We start from the raw sequence: 19145 nt of genomic DNA, 5'->3' as shown, positions 1-19145 counted from the left end.
CAGATATGTGAGATATGGTTTGCAATAGGAATATCGTCGACGTGTGCAGGTTGAGTGATTTGTTGGAAAATTCCTGGCATGAGTTGTTGTTGGTAGTAGCGAAATTGCAATCAACGGCAGTGACAGTGGCAGGGCAGGATTCTTGTCTGTTAGTCGATCTGCTTCCACCGAAAGCGTCCACGACAAGCAAACAACGTGTCGGCAAACCTGCCAAAGTATAATATTAGTGACCGGCTAACCTACCATTTAACATAGGGGCCGGCTGTCTTGCTTGATTGGGTAGATGTACGTGTGCTCACAGCCTTGCCCAACATCAAGCGCTTTCCATTTCTATACTACGTACATGTACAGAGCAAAGGCAATGCAGAAGCCGTACTGGCTAAATCCTGCAGCTGGACTACGGAGATGTCTTCCACGCCTAACCCAACTCAAGGCAACACCGACTTTCACAATAAAAAAGGTGTAGTCTGGCTGTGTTCGAAGGGAGTTAGGGGTTCTCCTGGATAAGAGAACGTGGCAATCATGAATCTTGGGCGTTTTGGTAGATGTTTCTCATTATTCAAGATGGGTATCAGTCTACCGAAACAGTGCCACCCTTCAGTCCACAGAGCGACAGCATCGTCAAAACAGACACATACATCTCATTCACATAGTACTGATTCATTCCCTCATACCCCCTTTTTTTTAGCAGACCATCTATTCATTAAGCTGCGTTGTGAAAAGTCACACGATCCCTCAAGATACCCCTTCGACTCAGGGTCGTAATCTATGCGACTTCCTTCGAAGGTAGATCCTGGACCTTAGACGACTCGCCAGCGAAGGACTCGCCAGCGAAGCTGGGAGTATCTGATGAATTATGCTGCGCCAGGGCGTCCTGCTTGATTCCTTCAGGAGTATCCTCAAACTCCTCAGGCAGGACCAAGTTCAAGATCATGGCGAGGAAAGCGGTGACGGCAAAGCCAGTTTCCATGACCAGGACAATGGCATCATAGAAGCCACGCAGAGCATGGTTACCGCCATCATAGGTAAACACGTTGTCGAACCAGGTCGGGACAAGGGTCGAGCCGTAGCCGACGGCAAGCGAAGCCGTCAGAACGAATCGGGTTCGTCGGTTGAAAGGGACATGGCTGACAATGGCCATACCAGAAACAGCGACCTATTTTTTTCATTTTTGGTTAGCTTTTGAATCCAACGAGTTTTGAGTGGACGTTTCTGATACTTACAGCGCAGAAGAGGAAAGTCGTCATGCCTCCAAGAACGGCTGATGGGATAGCGACCAGCGCCGCGGAGAATTTGGCGAAGAGGCCCATGATGATCAGGAACACTGTAAATTCGTGTCAGTAAAACTTGCTGATCAGAAAATTTATCAAACAAGAGGTCGGACTCACAGCAGCAGCAATATCCGGCTCTCCGGTTGGCGCAGCGGGTGAGTGCAATGACGCCGTTGTTCTGAGCGAAAGTGGACATGGGAGTAATGGTCATCAAGGCAGCGATAATGCCATTCAGTCCATCCGCCAACACACCACCCTGGATACGGGATTCGAATTGTGGTCCCTCGACTTCAAGGCGCGAGACATCGCAAGTAGCAGTCACATCGCCGATGGCTTCGCAGGCGCAGATGATGAAGACAGTCATGACGGGCAAGACGAGCGGGCCGTACACGGAGAGAGGGAACGTCTTGACCCAGATGAACGAGGCCACGGGAGCAGTCTTGATGCCCGAATCGTCGAAGTAGCCACAACCAGCGGCGACAATGCAGCCCATCAACAGGCCGATGATGACGCTGGTGGATTTCATGATGGGAGACCCGAAGCGTTCGCACAGAATGATGGTCAGGAAGACGAGGAATCCGAGGCCGATGAACTCGGCACTTCCCCAGCGAAGAGCGTGCGGCGCAGTAATGTCCGGACACAATCGATAGAATCCCTCGTCGGGTAGCGTGTTGCAGAGACCACTGCCGCCAGCCCAGTTCTGGAAGCCAGTCTCGATCAGATGCACGCCGATGAGCATGACGGTAGGGCCGGTCACGATGGGAGGGAAGATCCGTTGCAAAACTTTCGGCGGCATGAAAGAAATGGCGATTTCCACCAAGGCGCAGACCGCGCAGGTTCCGATCAGTGCTCCATATGCTTCTCGGCAGGGTAGTTTGTTGCCGTCTGCGTCGACCGGGCAAAATCCGTTTGCATACATTTGATTAAAGGCACCCTGGGCGACTGGAATAATGGCGAAGGATGTGCCAACGACAGAAATCAGGCCGGTTCCAATGTAGTATCTAAAATCATAGAGATGTCAGACTCGTTTCTGGGTCATTCCCGACACGCTCTTTTGGGGAATGGGTGCCTCCCAGAAAAGGGTAGAGGCTGAAAAAGATGGAACTTACGGAGTCTTGTAGATGTGGAAGCGAGTGATCTGGACGGACGACAGGATGCCGCACACAATCAAGGACGTCGAGACGAGGTATTGCTGATCCTCCTGAGTCAGGTTGGCACCGCCTTGACCGGACAAGATGATGGGAGGGGACATGACACCGGCCAACATGGCCAGGGCGTGCTGAAATCCGAGCAAAAGAGCCAGGACGACAGGCATGGTATCATTCAAGCCGAAGAATGGGCTCGCGCGCCGAGGCTTCTTCATGAAGGGAATGTTCGGTCGAAACAGGAATGCGTAGTCGTATGAGCCAACCAGGCCGTTTTTGGTGAAGAAAGTCTTCCGGACGCCATTGATCCGGTCGGCCAGAGTTTGCTTGTGGCTCATATCTGGCCCGATTCTATCTGCTTCACTCATGATGGGCCCTTTTTTTGTGTTGATGGCTGCTTGGTGCTGGCTGTGAAGTCAATTGGTAGATTACCAAGGAACGTTGGGCATGGATCAAGGAGCAACACAAGGGAGACGAGAGACACCGTATGTATATATGGCTGGTCGCAAGCTCGAGAGAGGATGAGCGACGAATGGTGATGGAGCAATGTAGTCTGGGGGAACTATTACCTCACAGTGTGCCGAGATGGCTGGAGACTCTTATACAAAGTACATGTCAATGTGAAGCATATCTAGCTTCGCATACTCTTCGTCGGGCAGTGGCCAGTTCCGTCAATCTTCCAAGCAGTCTTGCTTCTAGGCTTCCTGCATACAACAGTCTGTGCAGCGGATGTGCCCCCCTGTTGCGAGGTGGAGACATCAAAAATTTGGGGCGCTGCGCCGAGGCTGACGGCCAGCGGCGACGAGAGCAGGTCACCTCCTAGCAGTGTGCCCTGCGCAAACTTAGGCCGAGCATCAATTTGACGGAGGCCGGAGTACGGAGAGGGTAGTGACCTGTGACAGATGATACCTGGTAGTACTCTGTAGGGGAAGATTTGCAAAAGCCAAGCAAAAAGTCAAGTCGAGGCCTGGTTCCCGCAAGCGGCCGTCGCCTGGATCGGTGGATCGGGATCCCCCATGGCAATGAGAAAAGTCCCCAGATGAGGATTGCCATCCAGCTTCTGCTAGAGACGAATGAGAATTTCTGGGCAGGCTCCTTCACACCTCAGCTTTCCGCCCCGGTAGGGATCCACTATCTCGAGACTTCCAGCACGCTGATTGGCCCGGAGGTGCCCGAATAGGGAGATAGGCGACTTGGCTCGTTTTGGGATGACCATTTCTCTCGAATCATTCCTTTTTCTCCTTCGTGTCGCTGGTTGGCCACAGTTTTGTTCTGGTCGACGTTATCTTCTTCGGCTCCAGTGTTCATACAAGCGCCCGCTGTTCCCTTGCAAGGGATCGGCCCCGTCTTGCTGATTGCTAGCCTATTGCAGAGCTTCGTCGGCCGGGTCCCCAGACTCAGAGCTAGGACGAAGAGGCCCCTCTCTCCGGCAGGGTGTCGGCTATCCTCTCGCCAGCCCCTATGATGTTACATAGAGTCCGCAATACGATCGACAAAAATTCGAAAGTGGGTGCTTTCTTTTATCAAGATACCAGGCTACCATCTGACCTATCCTATTGGTTCCTGCCTGTCCGACAGTCATGGCATTACTTCGCAGGGGCAGACAGATCTTGCTTCTTTCTACGCGGCAGACAGCGTCTATAGTCTCGTTATACTTTTGCTGTATCACTTGGCTCCATAGGCCAGCATCGCCGACCGCCTGAAGATGCCCGAAACCTTTCATAGATGTCGATGCATCTGTGATTGCAGGCTGTAAGTGTCAACTAGTAGCCGAGTTGGGCGATCTGTCTGTCGCGCATCATACCGTACGTAAGCTTGATTAGGGATTTGACTCTCAGCTTTTTGGAGCCAAATTGCCGACGACACGCGATGCGCACAAAACGGGATGAACTAGTAATGATCAGAGTTTGCCGAGCCCGACAGATCGGCAAATGAATAGCATGCTTTTTGCCAATGAGGGCTCAAGGACTCCCTGTACGTTCAATGAACCTCGTCTTTATGGACAGGAGAGCAGACATGGTTTGACCTAGTGTGATGGCTCCAGAGAAAAATCCCTTGCGTGGGTACTCCTGTTGCGGTAGACCATAGAGTCACAACAACGGCGTGCCTGAGTCGCATGGCCTGTTTTGAACGTGCCGATTGCGTTGCGTGACTCGATCAGGAGCAAGGCTTCGGGATATCTTGTTGTACCTACCTAGGGATCCATCAACCCTGCGCACACCAGGCCAAGGCTGAGCGTAAGCGACGCCGAGCTGACCTAGAACAGTCCAGCCTCGAAGCTCGTTTTTCTTGCAAGGTCTTGGAAGGGTGATGAGGAAGTCGAGCCGCATGACGCTTGCTGCGGCTCTGTAAAGCTGCTGTCAACACATGAACTTAATGATGCTCGGTCGGCTCTTATAACTCCAGGTTCTGGTTGAAGCCTGTCAGTCTCTCTCTAGCAATGAAAATCCCATGCCATCGTTGATAAGGGTTGCACATTCTACTGAATGGCACTTCTTGGGGAGTGCCGTACTCTTCCAATGATGCATCGTGTTCTTATCAGTATACCGTTACCCCTCAATGGAGGGAGTATGCCTTGAGACACCGGGCTCATCGCAAAAGCCGGTCATTGACAAGGTATGCGTTGTAGATCTGATTATTGCTCTTGCCTACGAGCGTAAGTCAACTTTGTACATCTTGAGCTTGTGCAAGCCCGGAATTAACACAGCCTGGACGAGAATACCGTATGGTTCGGGAGCTTCCGTCCGCCATCAACATCCTCGCGCCCGCCACCAATTATACACCCCTTCCCACAGGGAATTGCCATCAGAATTTCCTTGCCAATTTACTCCACGACCTCAACTTCGGTCCGAAGAAGAACAGCACATACACCAGGGCGACCAGACCAATGCTGATGAAGCCCAGTGTCGAAAACGCCCAGTCGGAATCCATGTTCTCGAACATGGCCACACCGGCGTGGGCCAGCGCAGCGGCGATGAGGAAACTCGGGATCAGGAAGGCAGCAATCGCGCTCCCTGCGACGTTGGGATAGGAGTCGGTGATGTAGTTCAACATGGCGAGCCAGAGAAGCGGATCACAGAACCCAAGAACAGCGCCGGCAACGATGGGCGACCAATATGATGTATTTCCTGAGTGAAACGGATGGTCAGCACACCAAGAACCTATCAGACGTGCAACGGCAGCAACTCAAGGTTTGCTTAGTCAGGTAGGAACGTACCATCGCTGGTCCAGGCGAACCAAAACAGCGAAATTGGGAACCCCCAGACAGCCACCAGGGAGGTGAGGAACCGGGCTTCTGGTTTATGCCCGTGTTTCAGCCTGTAGCGGCGGAAGAGGTAGGTCTGTACTGGGACGAAGCAGAACGTTATAGTGACTCCTATCGTGACGGGTCAGCATGCGAGTTCCGCGCAGGGGTCTTGTAGGGCCCGGTCCCTGCCATAAGCACCAAGGACGGGCTTATGCACGTCGACTTACCAACACAGAAGTTCAGATACGTGAGATCTGCGTCGATATAGCTGAGTCCGTTGTTGACGACGAACACATCGAACACGCCGTCGAGGTACAGAAAGAGCAATCCATACGCGAATCCGTTGTACCTGATACGCCACAGGTCAGTTTCAAATGCCCCTCGAGTCGTTGATACTCTGGCAGTCTGCTTACAGTCCAAGCGACATCACGATCGGTTCGGTCACCATGATCCTCAACGCCATAGTCGCCACGAATCTCATTTCCTTGAGAATGGTCAATCTGCTGGACGCAAGAGCGATCTCGACGGCATTCTGATCCACGCTTCCTCGGCGCTTTACTGCTCGAGAGATGACAATCCGGGGGAGTGTTTCCGGCACAAAGCACAGCACAAATGCAAATGCGCCGCCAATGATGATGTTGATATAGAAAACTGTGGGGCACAAAAGTCAGTGCTGTTCGCCTTGTTTGGGTGTGTCGTGTCTGGAAGCAAGAAACATACTCCAGCGCCATGAGAGCGAGGGATTCTCTGCTATCCATTCACCAATGGGCGAACCAAAGCTAGGACCGAAGTTTGCGCTCAACACGAACAGAGCCATGGGCTGTGCGGCATCATCGGCATCCTGCAAGCGAAACATTAGCTTGGCTTCGAGGCTCGCGGAATGGGTACTCATACCCCGAAGAGATCTGCGATTGTTCCGGCGACATTGCTCAAGGCCACCGACCCTGCCACTCCGATGAGGAAGCAGAAAATAATCAGCATGGGCAGATTATCTGCTAGAGCTGTGCCAATGTTGAGGATCGCGTAAAGGAGAACTGGTCATGGTTAGCTACGATCTTGACTACCTCTTGATCCCCAGTTGAATTGTCGATCCAGGTTGAGAGACAAAAAAGGCGTGGATCCTTACTTGAGCCGACATAGACCCATTTGCGACCTCCAATATCGGATAAAGGTCCTAAGAAGACATCAGCCACACCCGTTATCGATCCTCTGAAGCGAGCGACATCATACCCAGGAACGCAGGCCCGACAGCAGTGCCCACGACAAACATGGACTGTCCCAGAGTCACGACTTGAGTCGTCGAGGGCCATTTCTCCTGGATCAGAAATTCGACCGACACATAACTGGTGGACGTGATGGTGACGAAGGCCTGAAGCAGACAGTATATAAAGACAATGGGCCATTTCTTCCACAAGGGCCAACGTTGGGGATGGGCATCATCGGTGCTTCGAATCTTTTCTAGAAGCTCCAAAGGGTCCAGGTCTTTGGATGCTCCCTCAATGTCGGTGGGAGGCAGCGTCTCCTTCTTCTCCGTCTTCTCTGAAGAGAGGTCGACTGGCGTGGCAGTGTCCGCCATGGTCAACCGCACCGCTTACGGGACGATGTTGGGCCAAAAAGGCTAAGAGAAAGTGTAGGCGACCGGGGAAGAATACCAAAGAAACAGCTCCAACGGCGCAAACCAGCGACGACCAGCTTGAACTCACAGAGCGACAGTTGGAAATTTGAGCAGCCAGAAGAAGTAACAACAGACAGGAATCCCTTTCAAAATATGTAACCAGACCCAGCGGGATGTGGATCGGGTGGCGCACCCATGACAATGCAAAATGACCGCATTATCCGAGCGTCTGCACGAGGAAGGGAGAGATGGGCGGAGAGCTTTATCGCAAGGCTGACTACTGTGCGATGCCATCTGGGTGGGATCGAAAGCTGATGGCCATTTGCATCCTCCAACGGTAACACGCTGTTATCGCAGCTCATCTGCTCGAACCAGTGAGAAGTCGAAGAAACAGGCATTGAGATCGCTAGCCCACTGATATCGGCAGCGCACGGAACAGCTGGACCGGGCTGATTGGAACGTACCTGGGGATGTTACATTCATAATCATTGATGGAATAATTGTGTATGTGGACACTGGACACTGGGGCACAACTCTTTGCTGGTGACGTGAGCTGGAGACACGAGTGAGACGGGCCACACACAGGCTTCTTCGTTAGTTATGACAGGTAGTCAGCGGCTCCGTATTTTACCCTTGAACCATCAGTGCCGTGGTGAGGCCCGCTTCCCCCTTGATGGGAGGTGGCAGATGGCAGATGGCAAATGGTAAATGGCAAATGGCGGCTCTGTACAGTTTGTAGATGCTACCAAAAATTGAACCGTGGCCGTGGATGTGGATTCAAGCTTCCCAAGCCCGGTGCCCGCAATGCTTAGCAACTTTAGGGAACCGCAGCCGTGCTCCCTCCTTTACAAGGTACTAGTAACCTAAGGTACCTGTACCTTAGATACCTGACCTACCTGAGGTACCTACTTACTGCCTGTATTCACTGTTGTACGTACTACTCTCTGGCATCGGCGACATGCGACAGCTTGCATCGGTCATCACCTCGAATGTCCTTGTCATATCGAGCACATGGCTCTCCGCAAAGGATCCATCCAATACCATCTCATTCACTTATCTACAAGTTACTCCGGCTGACGTCTGAAGGGCTCTCTAGGCACTGATGAACCCTTCTCCCTTTTGGCCAGCTTACCTACATACTAGTATCTGGATCGCCTTACTCGCTGCAGACCTACGTGACCGTATACGAGACAACACTCTTGTTAGCTGTTAAAAGTCTGGGCAATTCGACAAGCTTCTCCGCAGCGCCATGGCCGATCAAGAACAGAGTGCCATATCCCCTGAATATTGATCAAGGAAGATGAGGAGGACATCATGAATTCAATGCTGCCAGAAAGAATTTCCCAACTCTTATTATGACTTGAGAGCTTTCACCTCAGCTACGAGTTCCGTCAGCGTCTGCGTCAAGCTGGTCAACTGTTGCGATTGCTGCGCTATCATCGCCCGCATGGTCTTGATTTCGCTCTCCACCGAATCCGAAGCCGCGTCACTGCTCTTGGCCGGCTCTTTTTCGTCAACATGATTTGTGGTACTTGGCGGCTCGGTCTTCTGTAATCTGTCAGCTGCGTTCATGCAAATCATCTTTAGTTCTTACCTTAACAGGCGAGGCAGGCTGTGGCTCGGGCGCTTCAACATCTTCCCAGACACTGCTCGTCACCGGTGCTGGGGCGACCTTTTCCGCCTCAGCAACAGCCGGCTTGGTCGCGGCTTTTCGTTCAAAGGGGGGCTGGACCTCCTCGAAACTAGAAGCGTCATCATCATCCTCCACTGGCTCAGTGTCTTGGAATTTGGTAGCCGCGGCCATCATGGTAGCCCCTTGCTCCTTCATCGATGGAGGTGGCGTCTGTATGATTGTTGGTGTCGGCTCTGGTTCCGGTTCCGGTTTCGCGACTTCTTTCTTGGGCTCCGGCGCCTTCGCAGGCTCTGGAGCTTTCTGCACACGCTTAGCCTCGTCTGCTGACACTTCTTTCAAGCCTGTCCCATCATATATGCTCTCCAGTGAGATCTTTGGCGGTAGCCCCTCGGCGCCTCCAAACCATTCTTCACTGCTCATGGCTGGTTTCAATCCAACGGCAGGTGGGTAGATATCTTCCTGGAAGGTCTCCGCTCTCCGGGGCACAATGAAGGAGATTGGTTCGATATAACTGTCGTTCACCGTCTTGTAGGCGCGCATAACTTCGTTTTCATGCATGTTCACTCCCCGCTTCGGAATAAATGCGACGCCGCGCTGAGGGTCGGACGATTTGTACTCGGACAAATACTCGAACTTGTCGTGCTCGTATTCGTAATAGCGGATGTTCCCGTCTCCCTTACCGGCAAGATAGAGGCATTGTGTGCCGTCATCCCAGAAGGGCATGCATACGCCCGAGATCGAATCCAGCAACTGGAACCCGTCCACGGGTTGCTCGGGAGCTCTTATGTCCCAAAGGGCGAGTTGACGGTCACTCATGCGGGAGAACCCAGTTGTAGCTATCCGGTCGTGTTCACCCATCCATACTGCCCTGCTGTTCTTTGCGCCGGCATGGCCTGGCACCTCATGAGCCGGCCTCTCTTGCCTTGTATCCCATATTCTCAGTTTCTTGTCTCGAGAGGTGGTGACCATCAAAGATCCGTTGGCGCTCCATGACATGGACTGTATCACTTCGCCCACTTTTAAAGAGAGTTTGGAAGCACCGGCCTCGATGTCCCATAGTTTGATTGTGAAGTCTCCAGCCGCTGACGCAAGGACATTCTCGGCCGCAGGGTTGAACAGGACATGGCCGACTTTTCTAGGACATGTTAGATCTTCGGTCCGTCGGCGGAAGGAGATATCTGTACTTAGGATGACCGCTGAGCTTGCCGACAGGAGCAATGTCCTGGATCTCGTCCACTGGCAGATCTACATGAAGCGTGAAATCTTCCGGGACTCTCCACAGAAACACCTGGACGAGTAAGCTCTGCGCACAGAAGCTGATTCTGAAACATTACCTTGCCATCGTCGGAGCCCGATGCTATCAGTGAATCGTTGAAAGGGTTCCTACATCCATCAGCGTTGCCCTCGTGCCTCGCGTCCCGCAGGCGCTCACCAGTCCGTGTCCAAGACCACCGCGGTATGTCCTCGAAAGAGTGGTATCCGCTCCGGTAATCGCCCCCGTTCACTGAGAGGAATGACTGCGAACGCGCCGCCACCGCTGCTATCCCAGTTGACCGAGAGGTATTCGGGATTGGCCTGACCGGTTAGCATCCGGCACCAGGCAGCGATTGGTCTCGCAGACCTTGATCAAGTTGGTGTCCCAGGCGTTCTTCGAAACCTTCACATTGTCATAGCATTGTTCCTAAATCTCTTAACCTAGGTCGTGGAATGGCTCTGGGGCATGGGCGAACCTTTCGAGTCGGGCGGCCAAACACATGCCGGTATTTAGAGGAGCGAACGAAGCGGTTTGCCATTGTTGTTTCCCGCAGAATAATCGCTGGAAAAAGTTGCTGGAAAAGTACAATGTTGCGGAACTCCAAAGACTGAACCTGCAGTCCCCAAGCTGCTATCAAAGACACAATTGTGAACGTGAGACAGTCAAGGGGCCATTGCGTCTGTCTTCTAGCTGAACCGCGTGCGCAGACCGGCGTTCCAGATCCCTTCGCCGCTTTTGGACAGCTGGTTGGAAAGGCAACTAAGCCGAGATCGGCTTGGAGAGTCCGACGTGCAGCGAATATTTTATACACGAACTCGGCTCCTCCTCCAAAGTCCATATCAGCAACGGCCCCTGCTGAAGAATACCGTTGTTAGACCCTGTTGAATATGCCTAAAATCTATACAGCCGCTTTAAGCATGCTCGAGGCAAAGACCTAGTAAGTATCTCCAGTATGATTCTCATCGCGACCGGGAGGACCCGTTCCTATGAACTAAGTGAGGCGCTCGATCTAGCAGTGCTATACACCCCGAATACTCCCATACATCCCTATTGCTCAGAATCTGGATCGCAATGTTGTAGCTATCGTCAACCCGAAGGCGGGAGATAACCTGCCATACCAAAGAATACGACACACAGCCGCAAGTCTCTAGACATGCAGTATTTCTTGTTTTCCCAGTTATCACCTGAGGCGTCGCCCATCAGCAGCCTGAGATTGTCCAATGACAACTATGGCATGTCGTTTGCCAAAACGAGGAGACTATCAAAGTCTCCTTCAATCAAGGCGGCCGGTATCGCTGGTAGTCCCTTAGTTGGTCTCCCAGACAAGTCTCGTCCTGGTCCATAAGAGACAGTGTTGCAGCCATTCTCGGACTGTAAACTGGCTAGGAAGCAGCCTTGCAGTCGCAATAAACACAGCACTGCTGTAGATCATCCCATGGTGCCAGACTCGGATCACGGCAGAGCTGATAGTTTCTGCAGATCTGTTGGCATTCTTTGCCTGTTGGGGTGCCGAGACACGATTTATTGGGGCCTTCGGAATGAGCAGGGCTAACACTGGATTTCGATGAAGGGGGATCGGACCGTGACGGCGACGGCGATGGCAACCATGATGCTGATCTAGGGGAACGCGACGACACCATAGATGTTGAACGACAGTCACAGTAAACACAACACTCCTGCAGGCCAGCAAAAGCGCCGACACTATTGTCTCCGCAGCGCTGCGCATTCTTACAGATCTTCTGGCAATCCTCATCTGTCCGACTGCCCGGACATGAGGCGTTCGGCCCTTTCGACACAGCAGAATCAGACTCTGTCGGGCGACGCAGCGGGCCTGTCACTGGCGTCACGAATCGTGTAGTCAAACTAGGGTGAACGGTAGTGGTTGCGACGGTGACAGTTGAGGGCCCCTCGACCGTTACCGTAGAGGCTCCTGCGACCGTGGATTTGACGAGTTCAGTGGCAAGAGAGACAATGATCTTCGGAGTTGCAGGTGTGGGGGCGGCGGTAGGAGTGGCGGTTGTAACGACAGACGTTGTCACCAAGACTGTAGACGGCGGAGAGTAAGTGACAGTGGAAACCGAAACTGAGGTGACTGTCGTCATCAGCGTTGCTGTGCTCAGTACTGTCTCGGTCGAGATAGAGCTAATGGTGGTGGTCGTGATGGATGTGGAGATTGATATCGTGGTCGATGGCTCCGGAAGTGTCACGGACACTAGAGAAATGGGGGAAGCCGAAGACTCTAGCTCGGCGGCCATGGGCTTTGGATCATGTGAGAGACGCCCGCGAGCATAGAGAACAGCGATCGGAACCACGATTGCCACCAATAATCCCAGAATCCAGAGAAGTAGTCCCGCAGGGGAGCCACAGCATGCTCGGCGGTATAGCTTTTCCAGACTCGAAGAGTGACCAGGTCGATAGGGCAGTGCCGTGGTATTTGTCTCTGGATCAATGATATACATCGGTTGCAGTGGTCTGCTCGTCTCGGTTGGCATCTCTGGAGACTTGTAGGATGGAGGTGCGGATGAGCTCGACATTGGGAGCAATCAATTTCAGTACAACCAGTTGATCCGCCGCGAGCTGCTCCGGCCACAAGCGAGAGGCAGGGAGGTCAACAATGAGTATATATTAGTATCAGGAAAGATAGCAGGGTAAGTGAAAGGAGCGAATTGCGCATCACCGGATCAGTCATGCAATTGTCGTCAGCAGTCTGATATAGTCATTGAATGCGAATGACAGTCACACAGACGAACGCAGGTAACCAGCAACATCAGAACCAATTTGAATGATTACCGATGCAAAGAGCCGTTGCTGGATCACCTGGGGTAGGTAGTTTCGTCGGGCAAGTGAAGGTCAAAGGCCCGACCCATGCCAAATAAGACATTGCGAAGGGGAAGTATGTGAAGACTCTCTGAGGTGATAAATGTCATGCATACCGAGCCCCTGAGGCTGGCGCAGCCTTGTCTTCGCTTGGTAATGTGGACATCGATCTTCCCCCGTGGACACGGCTCTTACCTGCTCACATGTCCCGTAACGTGATGCGATCTGATGTGACTCAGAATGCGCTGGATTGCTAACTTGCACGGGATGGCCCATGCCAATGCTTCATATGTAAGGTCTTGTCGTTGTGACTTGAAGCTGCTTTTGATAGTTCACTGAGGGCGAAAAGGTCCTGCTCAGTAGACGTGTTGGTAACTTCGATATAGCGAGGCGTAGCATCATCATTATTGATTTCGCAATCAACAAAGCTGCAAGCACAAGCCGGGCTGTATCTGCTGCAAATTAGGAATGGCTCCATTGACACAGGGACAGGCAGTTGATCGATTCCGAGGGTGGAGTATCATCAAGCCATTCCGAAGTCCCCCACATCCATGTCATATACCAGGAAACCTTAAGATGGTCATCGACTTGTATGCCCTACCTTGGAATCTAGTATTGACTATACTGCGGGTGTCTTTCTGATGGCAGGACCTCGCCGTCTTCTACCAATGGCATCGGTGACCTTCAGGTACACGGCGGCGGACTGTTGCGTGAACAGGTTGATACTTGGACAAGCCGTTCTGTCCGAAGGAGGCATGGGTCAGAGGAAGGACGTCACTGGTGGCTGAGGGCTCTTCGGGGACACTCTTCGAATCTCGGAGACTCGTCTTCTTGATATATGGTAGAAGGCAGCCGTCTTCGAGATGACGGGCAGCCTACTCGCGTAGACCTTAGGGCCATGCATCACATCCTAAGGCCTTGAGAGATACCTTGCTTCCTCCACGCCGATTGTGTTTTCGTTCGAGGGAAGAGGACGAGACGTGGCGATATACCTAGGTCTATACCTCGAGCATACCTAGGTAGTTGAAACGAGGCGCTTATTCTGCCTAATAATTTGCAGTGCATGCGCTGGCAGTGATGTTTAGGTATATTCTATTGTGTCTGATAAAGGATTTTTCCAGCAAGGGTTCTTGCTGACACGGAATTTGAAGGAGGAAGCCACACTGATATGCACTGCACAGTGTCGGAAAATAGAGAAGTCTGACAGAATAATTATATTTGTCAGACTCCTGCAGACCGTTCGTCCTACTCGTTCTTGCGCTGACTCGCCGCCTCCTACGATTCGTGTTTCTTCAGCTCGACGACCAACACTCGTTTCTTTTGTACAGGTTCGGCTTTTTCAGCTACCTGTTCTTGGTTGTGTTTTGTCCTTCGAATTCAGCGCGTAAATAGTGTGGCTCACATCCAATATCGGATGCTTTAAAACCATAATTACTATAACATGAACCTCATCGATCCATGCCCATGTCCATCCCCATGGCTGCCACCGAACCGCCTTCCACAGGCCTGCTCAACCTAGAGAAAGAACTTGTCTGCTTCATCTGTACCGAAGTTCTATACCATCCCTTGACTCTGCTCGATTGCTTGCATACCTTCTGCGGCTCTTGTTTGAAAGAATGGTTCTCTCATCAGCATCGGAAGGTCGTCCACTCCCACTCGTTCACAGCATACCCGTACACCTGCCCAACATGTCGTGCCCCGGTGAAAGACGTCCAGCGCAACGCCATGATCAATACTCTGTTGGACATGTTTCTGGCAGCCAACCCTGGGAAGGACAGGACGGCAGAAGAGAAGGCCGAGATGGCAAAGATATACAAATCCGGTGACCAGATCCTGCCCAAAACTGAGAGTCACCGGAGGCGAGAACGCAGGCGGCGAGAAGAGGAGGAAGGCCTTGGCAGGGAGTCGCCGAGTACCAGTCATGCGCTACAGGGGAGAAGCCGACGGGATCAACAGTTATACGCTGCATCGACTGACATCGGGTTGACACCCCAGTCATTGGCCGCGAGCAGCAGAAGTCGTGAGCGCAGAGACAGGACAGAGCGGTCGAGAGATCACGAGCGGCGGCAAGCACAATCCGGCACGGAGGCCACCGTCCCTCGTCCTCGCATAGCGGGCTCCCCCAGCTCTACGGAGTTATCATCATCTCTATCACCTCCGGAGGGCTCACCGAGGCATCCAGATGCAGTAGAGGCGCGCCAAAGAGGGGCTCGGACCGTGGCTCATCAAGCAAGCCTGATATCTCTGGTCAGCGCATCCGAAAGTGGCACAGGTACTGGGGAGAGCCTCAATGAGGCGCAGCTAATGCAAGAGATTCTGGCTGAGGGTCTACTCGATGGCATCAACGTTGAGCAACTGACTGAGGCAGAACAAGACGAGCTTAGCGAAATGATTGCTGAAAGATACAGGCAACTGCATCCGGAGAGGATGCGAAGAGCAGCGTCAGACAGGGCCAGAACAGATGCTGTGGCAAACGAGACGCACCAGCCTGACGTGCAAATCGAAGAGGCAGACCGTCGTCCTCGTCAATCTTCCCGAAGTAGTCAGCGACAGCAGACACAACCCAGTCCTCGATCCAGCCGCAGTGTGACGATTGGAGGCACAGATGGACGACCACCATCAGCCTTTCCCCAGCCAGCAGCCGAGCAGACACTCACGCCACCTCATGGTACGGCACATCGTCGCCGAGCCTCAAACGAGAGCGGGAGAAGAGATAACTCAGCCACGAGAACTGGCAGAAACACAGATTCCAGCAGTGCGTCCGCTGCCAGGTCCGCAACGGATCTTTCGGACAGACCTCAATCTATGGCCCTTACGTCGCAACGCCGACCCCAACAGGCAAATCCACCCCGGTCGAACACCGAGCCTAGAGCAGCACCTCGAGTCTCGGAGGTGTGGCATTCCACTGGACGCCAGGTGGCCAGTCCACCTCCCCCTGAAACTCCGGCTGTCCAGATACTCAGTGAGGATGATATTCGGTCACTCATGTCAAGCGTCAATACTGCACCGGTCCCTACATCCATCCCAACTACAGAAGCCGCAATTCCTGCTCCTGAACATTTCACATCTTCTGCGACTACTCTCTCGACAAGATTTGAAGAACCGTCAATCACATGCGCCCGCTGTTTGCGCCCAAGCATTCAATATGAGGTCCATAAACACTGTCCTTCCTGTAAGCTTGATCTCTGTTTGAGATGTTACAGAGCCGGGCGGGGATGTAATCACTGGTTTGGTTTTGGCCACGCAGCCATGTTCAAATTCGAGACGTCACAGCCTTTGAATAGGAGCAGCCAGGCCATCGAACTTCCCCATTTACTGATCGGACGCCGGTATCGAAGGCCACCCTCACCCGCGAGCCTGGATGACAGCGCGACAGCCGCAATGTCTTTGCTCGACCCAGCTACACGGTTGCAGGAGGGCAATTTCTGCGATCGGTGCGGCAACTTCGCGAATGAATGCTTCTGGTCTTGTGGTTATTGCAACGAAGGCGAGTGGGGATTTTGCAACGACTGCGTGAACACCAACCATTGTTGCACCCATCCTCTGTTGCCGGTCGCACATAAACCGGTGGCCCATCAGTCTACCACCTCTCGGCCTGGCACTGCAGGAACCGAGGCTGGGGCTCCTGCTACCCTCAGCCCTTTCAGCGCTGCCGGTCGTATCCCTTCGCCAGTACAAAGTGCACCATCGAGCGCAACCTCAATGAACGGCACATCTGCTGGTCTTAGACCGGATTTTGTTCCACTGGTGATCACGACAAATTGTGACATCTGCTTGCGCCCAGTGTCACCGGACGAAATCCGATACCACTGCCCAGGCCACCCGACCCCGTCACCAGGGCACCCGGACCAAAAAGGCGACTTTGATATCTGCAGCTCCTGTTACCACGGCTTCATTAAGGTCGGCCGAATAAAGCGAGACGACGGTCCGGACGGATGGCGCCTGTGCCTCGGCGGACATCGCATGATCGAGGTGGCGTTTGAACAGGACAGAGACGAGGGCCAACGGCGAGTGATTCTTCGGGACCTAGTGGGTGGAGCGAAGATGACCGAAACAGACATGGTAGCATGGAAACTGGCCAATACTCAGCTCAACTCAACTTCGAATAGTACTCAACGTACTGCTACTACTGCTGAAGGTGACCCAGCGGCATTTGTGGTTCCTGGTCTTCGAGGACAGTGGGTTTGGCGGGAGGACTCCTCGGGCACACGGCGAGCAACTCGTGCCCGAACAGCTGCCCTGCCGAACACCACCAAAGTCCCGGCGGATGGTGGGATGGGTAAAGTCTGCCGCGCCTTGTGGAGCTATTATCCAGAGGAAGGCGAGAATGGGAAAGGCGAACTGATGTTCCCGAAGCATGCGGAAGTTCGAGAGGTCGAGGATATCAATGAAGACTGGTCGTTTGGTGTCTATGCTGGCGACATGGGCGTCTTCCCGACCGTTTATGCGAGGGCTGTGGGTTGAATGAAACATTTTTATGATGAGGAAATGGGCAAAGTAAATGTGCATTAATGAACACCTGCTCGGCGACGACCTCGCTTTCCCTTACTCTTGCAAACGCATTTGGGTGGATTTCAGGGCAGGCTCATTTGGACTTCTGGGCCGCTTTCTGGGCATATGCAAGGCTGAACGTCCCCGAAATCTCCTGATAGGCGACAAAGAGAATCCATAATGGGATGAAAACCCATAGCATATTGAAGAAAACCAGGTATAGCCAGAGGTAGACGGGATCTTCTCCAGCCAGTGCCGTATTCCCGCTCAACCATTCAGGTGCAAATGTGATGAAGCCGCCGTAAAGTTCTGCGGTGGCCAGCATGACCGCCACGAACCAGAGTCGCGATTGAGATCGAGCCTTGACCGCCTGATCATCAGAATTGACGACCTTGGCTATGAGGTAGCAGACGTATACCGCAGCCGGGCCACCCAAGCCCACCGTGAGAATCTCCAGTGAGATGACGGTCAAGTCAGCTCCTTGCCATCTTCGATCAGCTTTTGCATATTCTTGCCATAACCTCGCCATAGGTGCTTGTGAATACAGGGCGCCGTACCGACGGTCCGGTCGGTTGAATAGGTATGCTTGCTGCTCGACGGTCCCTTCATATTGTGAATGCGATGGGGAGACAGGCACTTCAACGTACGAGAAGAAGCAGTGGTACAAGTAGCTGCCTTCTATAATGAAGTGGGTGAGGAAGTCGTAGGCGTGCCACAGGAAGAGAAGGTAGTATTTTCGAGGAACGGAGGGCTTCAGAGCTTTGGCCGCGAGGATTTGAGCAGATGGCATAAGAGAGAAGGCGACTGCGAGGGAGAGCGCCGTCCCCTGGTCGAGAGTGAATGGCGGCGAGGTGGCCATGGCCACAGCGGAGGCCATATAGCAAATGGTTGCAGTCCGAGTCGACAACGAGGTGACCTGCAGTGGTTGAGCATACAGTAAAGAAAAAGACGCAACAGATGAGCGTCGGTGGTGGTTGTGGGTAGTATACCGTACCTGGAACTTAGGTAAGGTACCCAACTACCAGGTAACCAGGTACCACTCCAATGCCAGCTAGGTGCTAGCTCTGCCATACTAACAGCCTAAGAAGCCGTGTTGGTACCTGTGGAACGCCCGGGAAAGGATTGAGCCGCCGCCGATTAGAGGAGCCTAATCTGCCTAAAGTTGGGGTCTGATGAGTCCTAGCTTTTCCCCAGCTTTTGGGTTCCTTAGGTGCCTTTCAACAACTCCTGGAACTGCAACTGGATCGCCGTCCATCCAATACTAAGGTAGGATTCGAATGTAGGGACGGAATCGTCCGCCCGCCAGCCGAAGGGTTGCTCTCAACACCTCAACCGCACCTGAACCCTCACCCTCAGCCCCCCACATCACCAAAGTCTCTTCCTACCTAGGCATGAGAGGGTGTCAGTCTCCCTGTCATCATCAATCACACGATGCATATGTACTGCTGTTGGCCCGACCAAGATGGCCTCTTTGTGCTTCTTCCTCTTCATCCCAATCTTTAGACGTTTTCACATCAGACGGACATTCTCTGCCAGCCTGAGTGCCTCGGCTCCCGGTTCTCATCGTCATCTGTAACTCTGACCTCCAGTGATGTCAAGCTTCGATGAGCCCGCCTCTTCTAGCCACGTGGATGACAGACCTTTGACTGGGGCGCATGTCCAGTCAGGAAT

The 19145-nt window shown here is 53.0% G+C and overlaps 6 protein-coding genes across 6 annotated transcripts; 1 reads left to right on the top strand and 5 right to left on the bottom strand.

The window, feature by feature from the left end:
• Positions 1 to 766: 766 nt before the first annotated feature.
• A1O1_00520 (uric acid-xanthine permease) lies at positions 767 to 2784 on the bottom strand (the record flags this gene model as incomplete). The annotated part of the gene is made up of 4 exons (XM_007721438.1): positions 767 to 1156; positions 1224 to 1324; positions 1389 to 2272; positions 2381 to 2784. The coding sequence occupies 4 exons, from the start codon at positions 2782 to 2784 to the stop codon at positions 767 to 769; spliced, it is 1779 nt and encodes a 592-aa protein (XP_007719628.1).
• A 2437-nt stretch (positions 2785 to 5221) lies between these two features.
• A1O1_00519 (uncharacterized protein) lies at positions 5222 to 7239 on the bottom strand (the record flags this gene model as incomplete). The annotated part of the gene is made up of 8 exons (XM_007721437.1): positions 5222 to 5544; positions 5634 to 5792; positions 5891 to 6012; positions 6077 to 6314; positions 6384 to 6504; positions 6558 to 6697; positions 6790 to 6837; positions 6894 to 7239. 8 exons carry the CDS (start codon positions 7237 to 7239, stop codon positions 5222 to 5224), a joined length of 1497 nt encoding a protein of 498 aa, XP_007719627.1.
• A 1392-nt stretch (positions 7240 to 8631) lies between these two features.
• On the bottom strand, positions 8632 to 10704 carry A1O1_00518 (uncharacterized protein; the record flags this gene model as incomplete). Its single annotated transcript, XM_007721436.1, has 7 exons — positions 8632 to 8826; positions 8873 to 10046; positions 10096 to 10199; positions 10246 to 10294; positions 10344 to 10486; positions 10533 to 10592; positions 10642 to 10704. 7 exons carry the CDS (start codon positions 10702 to 10704, stop codon positions 8632 to 8634), a joined length of 1788 nt encoding a protein of 595 aa, XP_007719626.1.
• Positions 10705 to 11818: 1114 nt separating this feature from the next.
• A1O1_00517 (uncharacterized protein) lies at positions 11819 to 12706 on the bottom strand (the record flags this gene model as incomplete). Its single annotated transcript, XM_007721435.1, has 1 exon — positions 11819 to 12706. A coding segment is annotated over one exon (888 nt), but the record flags the coding sequence as incomplete, so codon positions are not given.
• Positions 12707 to 14459: 1753 nt separating this feature from the next.
• A1O1_00516 (uncharacterized protein) lies at positions 14460 to 17447 on the top strand (the record flags this gene model as incomplete). Its single annotated transcript, XM_007721434.1, has 1 exon — positions 14460 to 17447. The coding sequence occupies one exon, from the start codon at positions 14460 to 14462 to the stop codon at positions 17445 to 17447; it is 2988 nt and encodes a 995-aa protein (XP_007719624.1).
• A 121-nt stretch (positions 17448 to 17568) lies between these two features.
• Positions 17569 to 18333, bottom strand: A1O1_00515 (uncharacterized protein; the record flags this gene model as incomplete). The annotated part of the gene is made up of 1 exon (XM_007721433.1): positions 17569 to 18333. The coding sequence occupies one exon, from the start codon at positions 18331 to 18333 to the stop codon at positions 17569 to 17571; it is 765 nt and encodes a 254-aa protein (XP_007719623.1).
• Between the last annotated feature and the right edge of the window lie 812 nt (positions 18334 to 19145).

The sequence above is a fragment of the Capronia coronata genome (genome assembly GCF_000585585.1).
Source record: "Capronia coronata CBS 617.96 chromosome Unknown acBCG-supercont1.1, whole genome shotgun sequence".
Classification (NCBI taxonomy): Eukaryota; Fungi; Ascomycota; class Eurotiomycetes; order Chaetothyriales; family Herpotrichiellaceae; genus Capronia; species Capronia coronata.
This window is presented reverse-complemented; position numbering and strand designations above follow the sequence as displayed.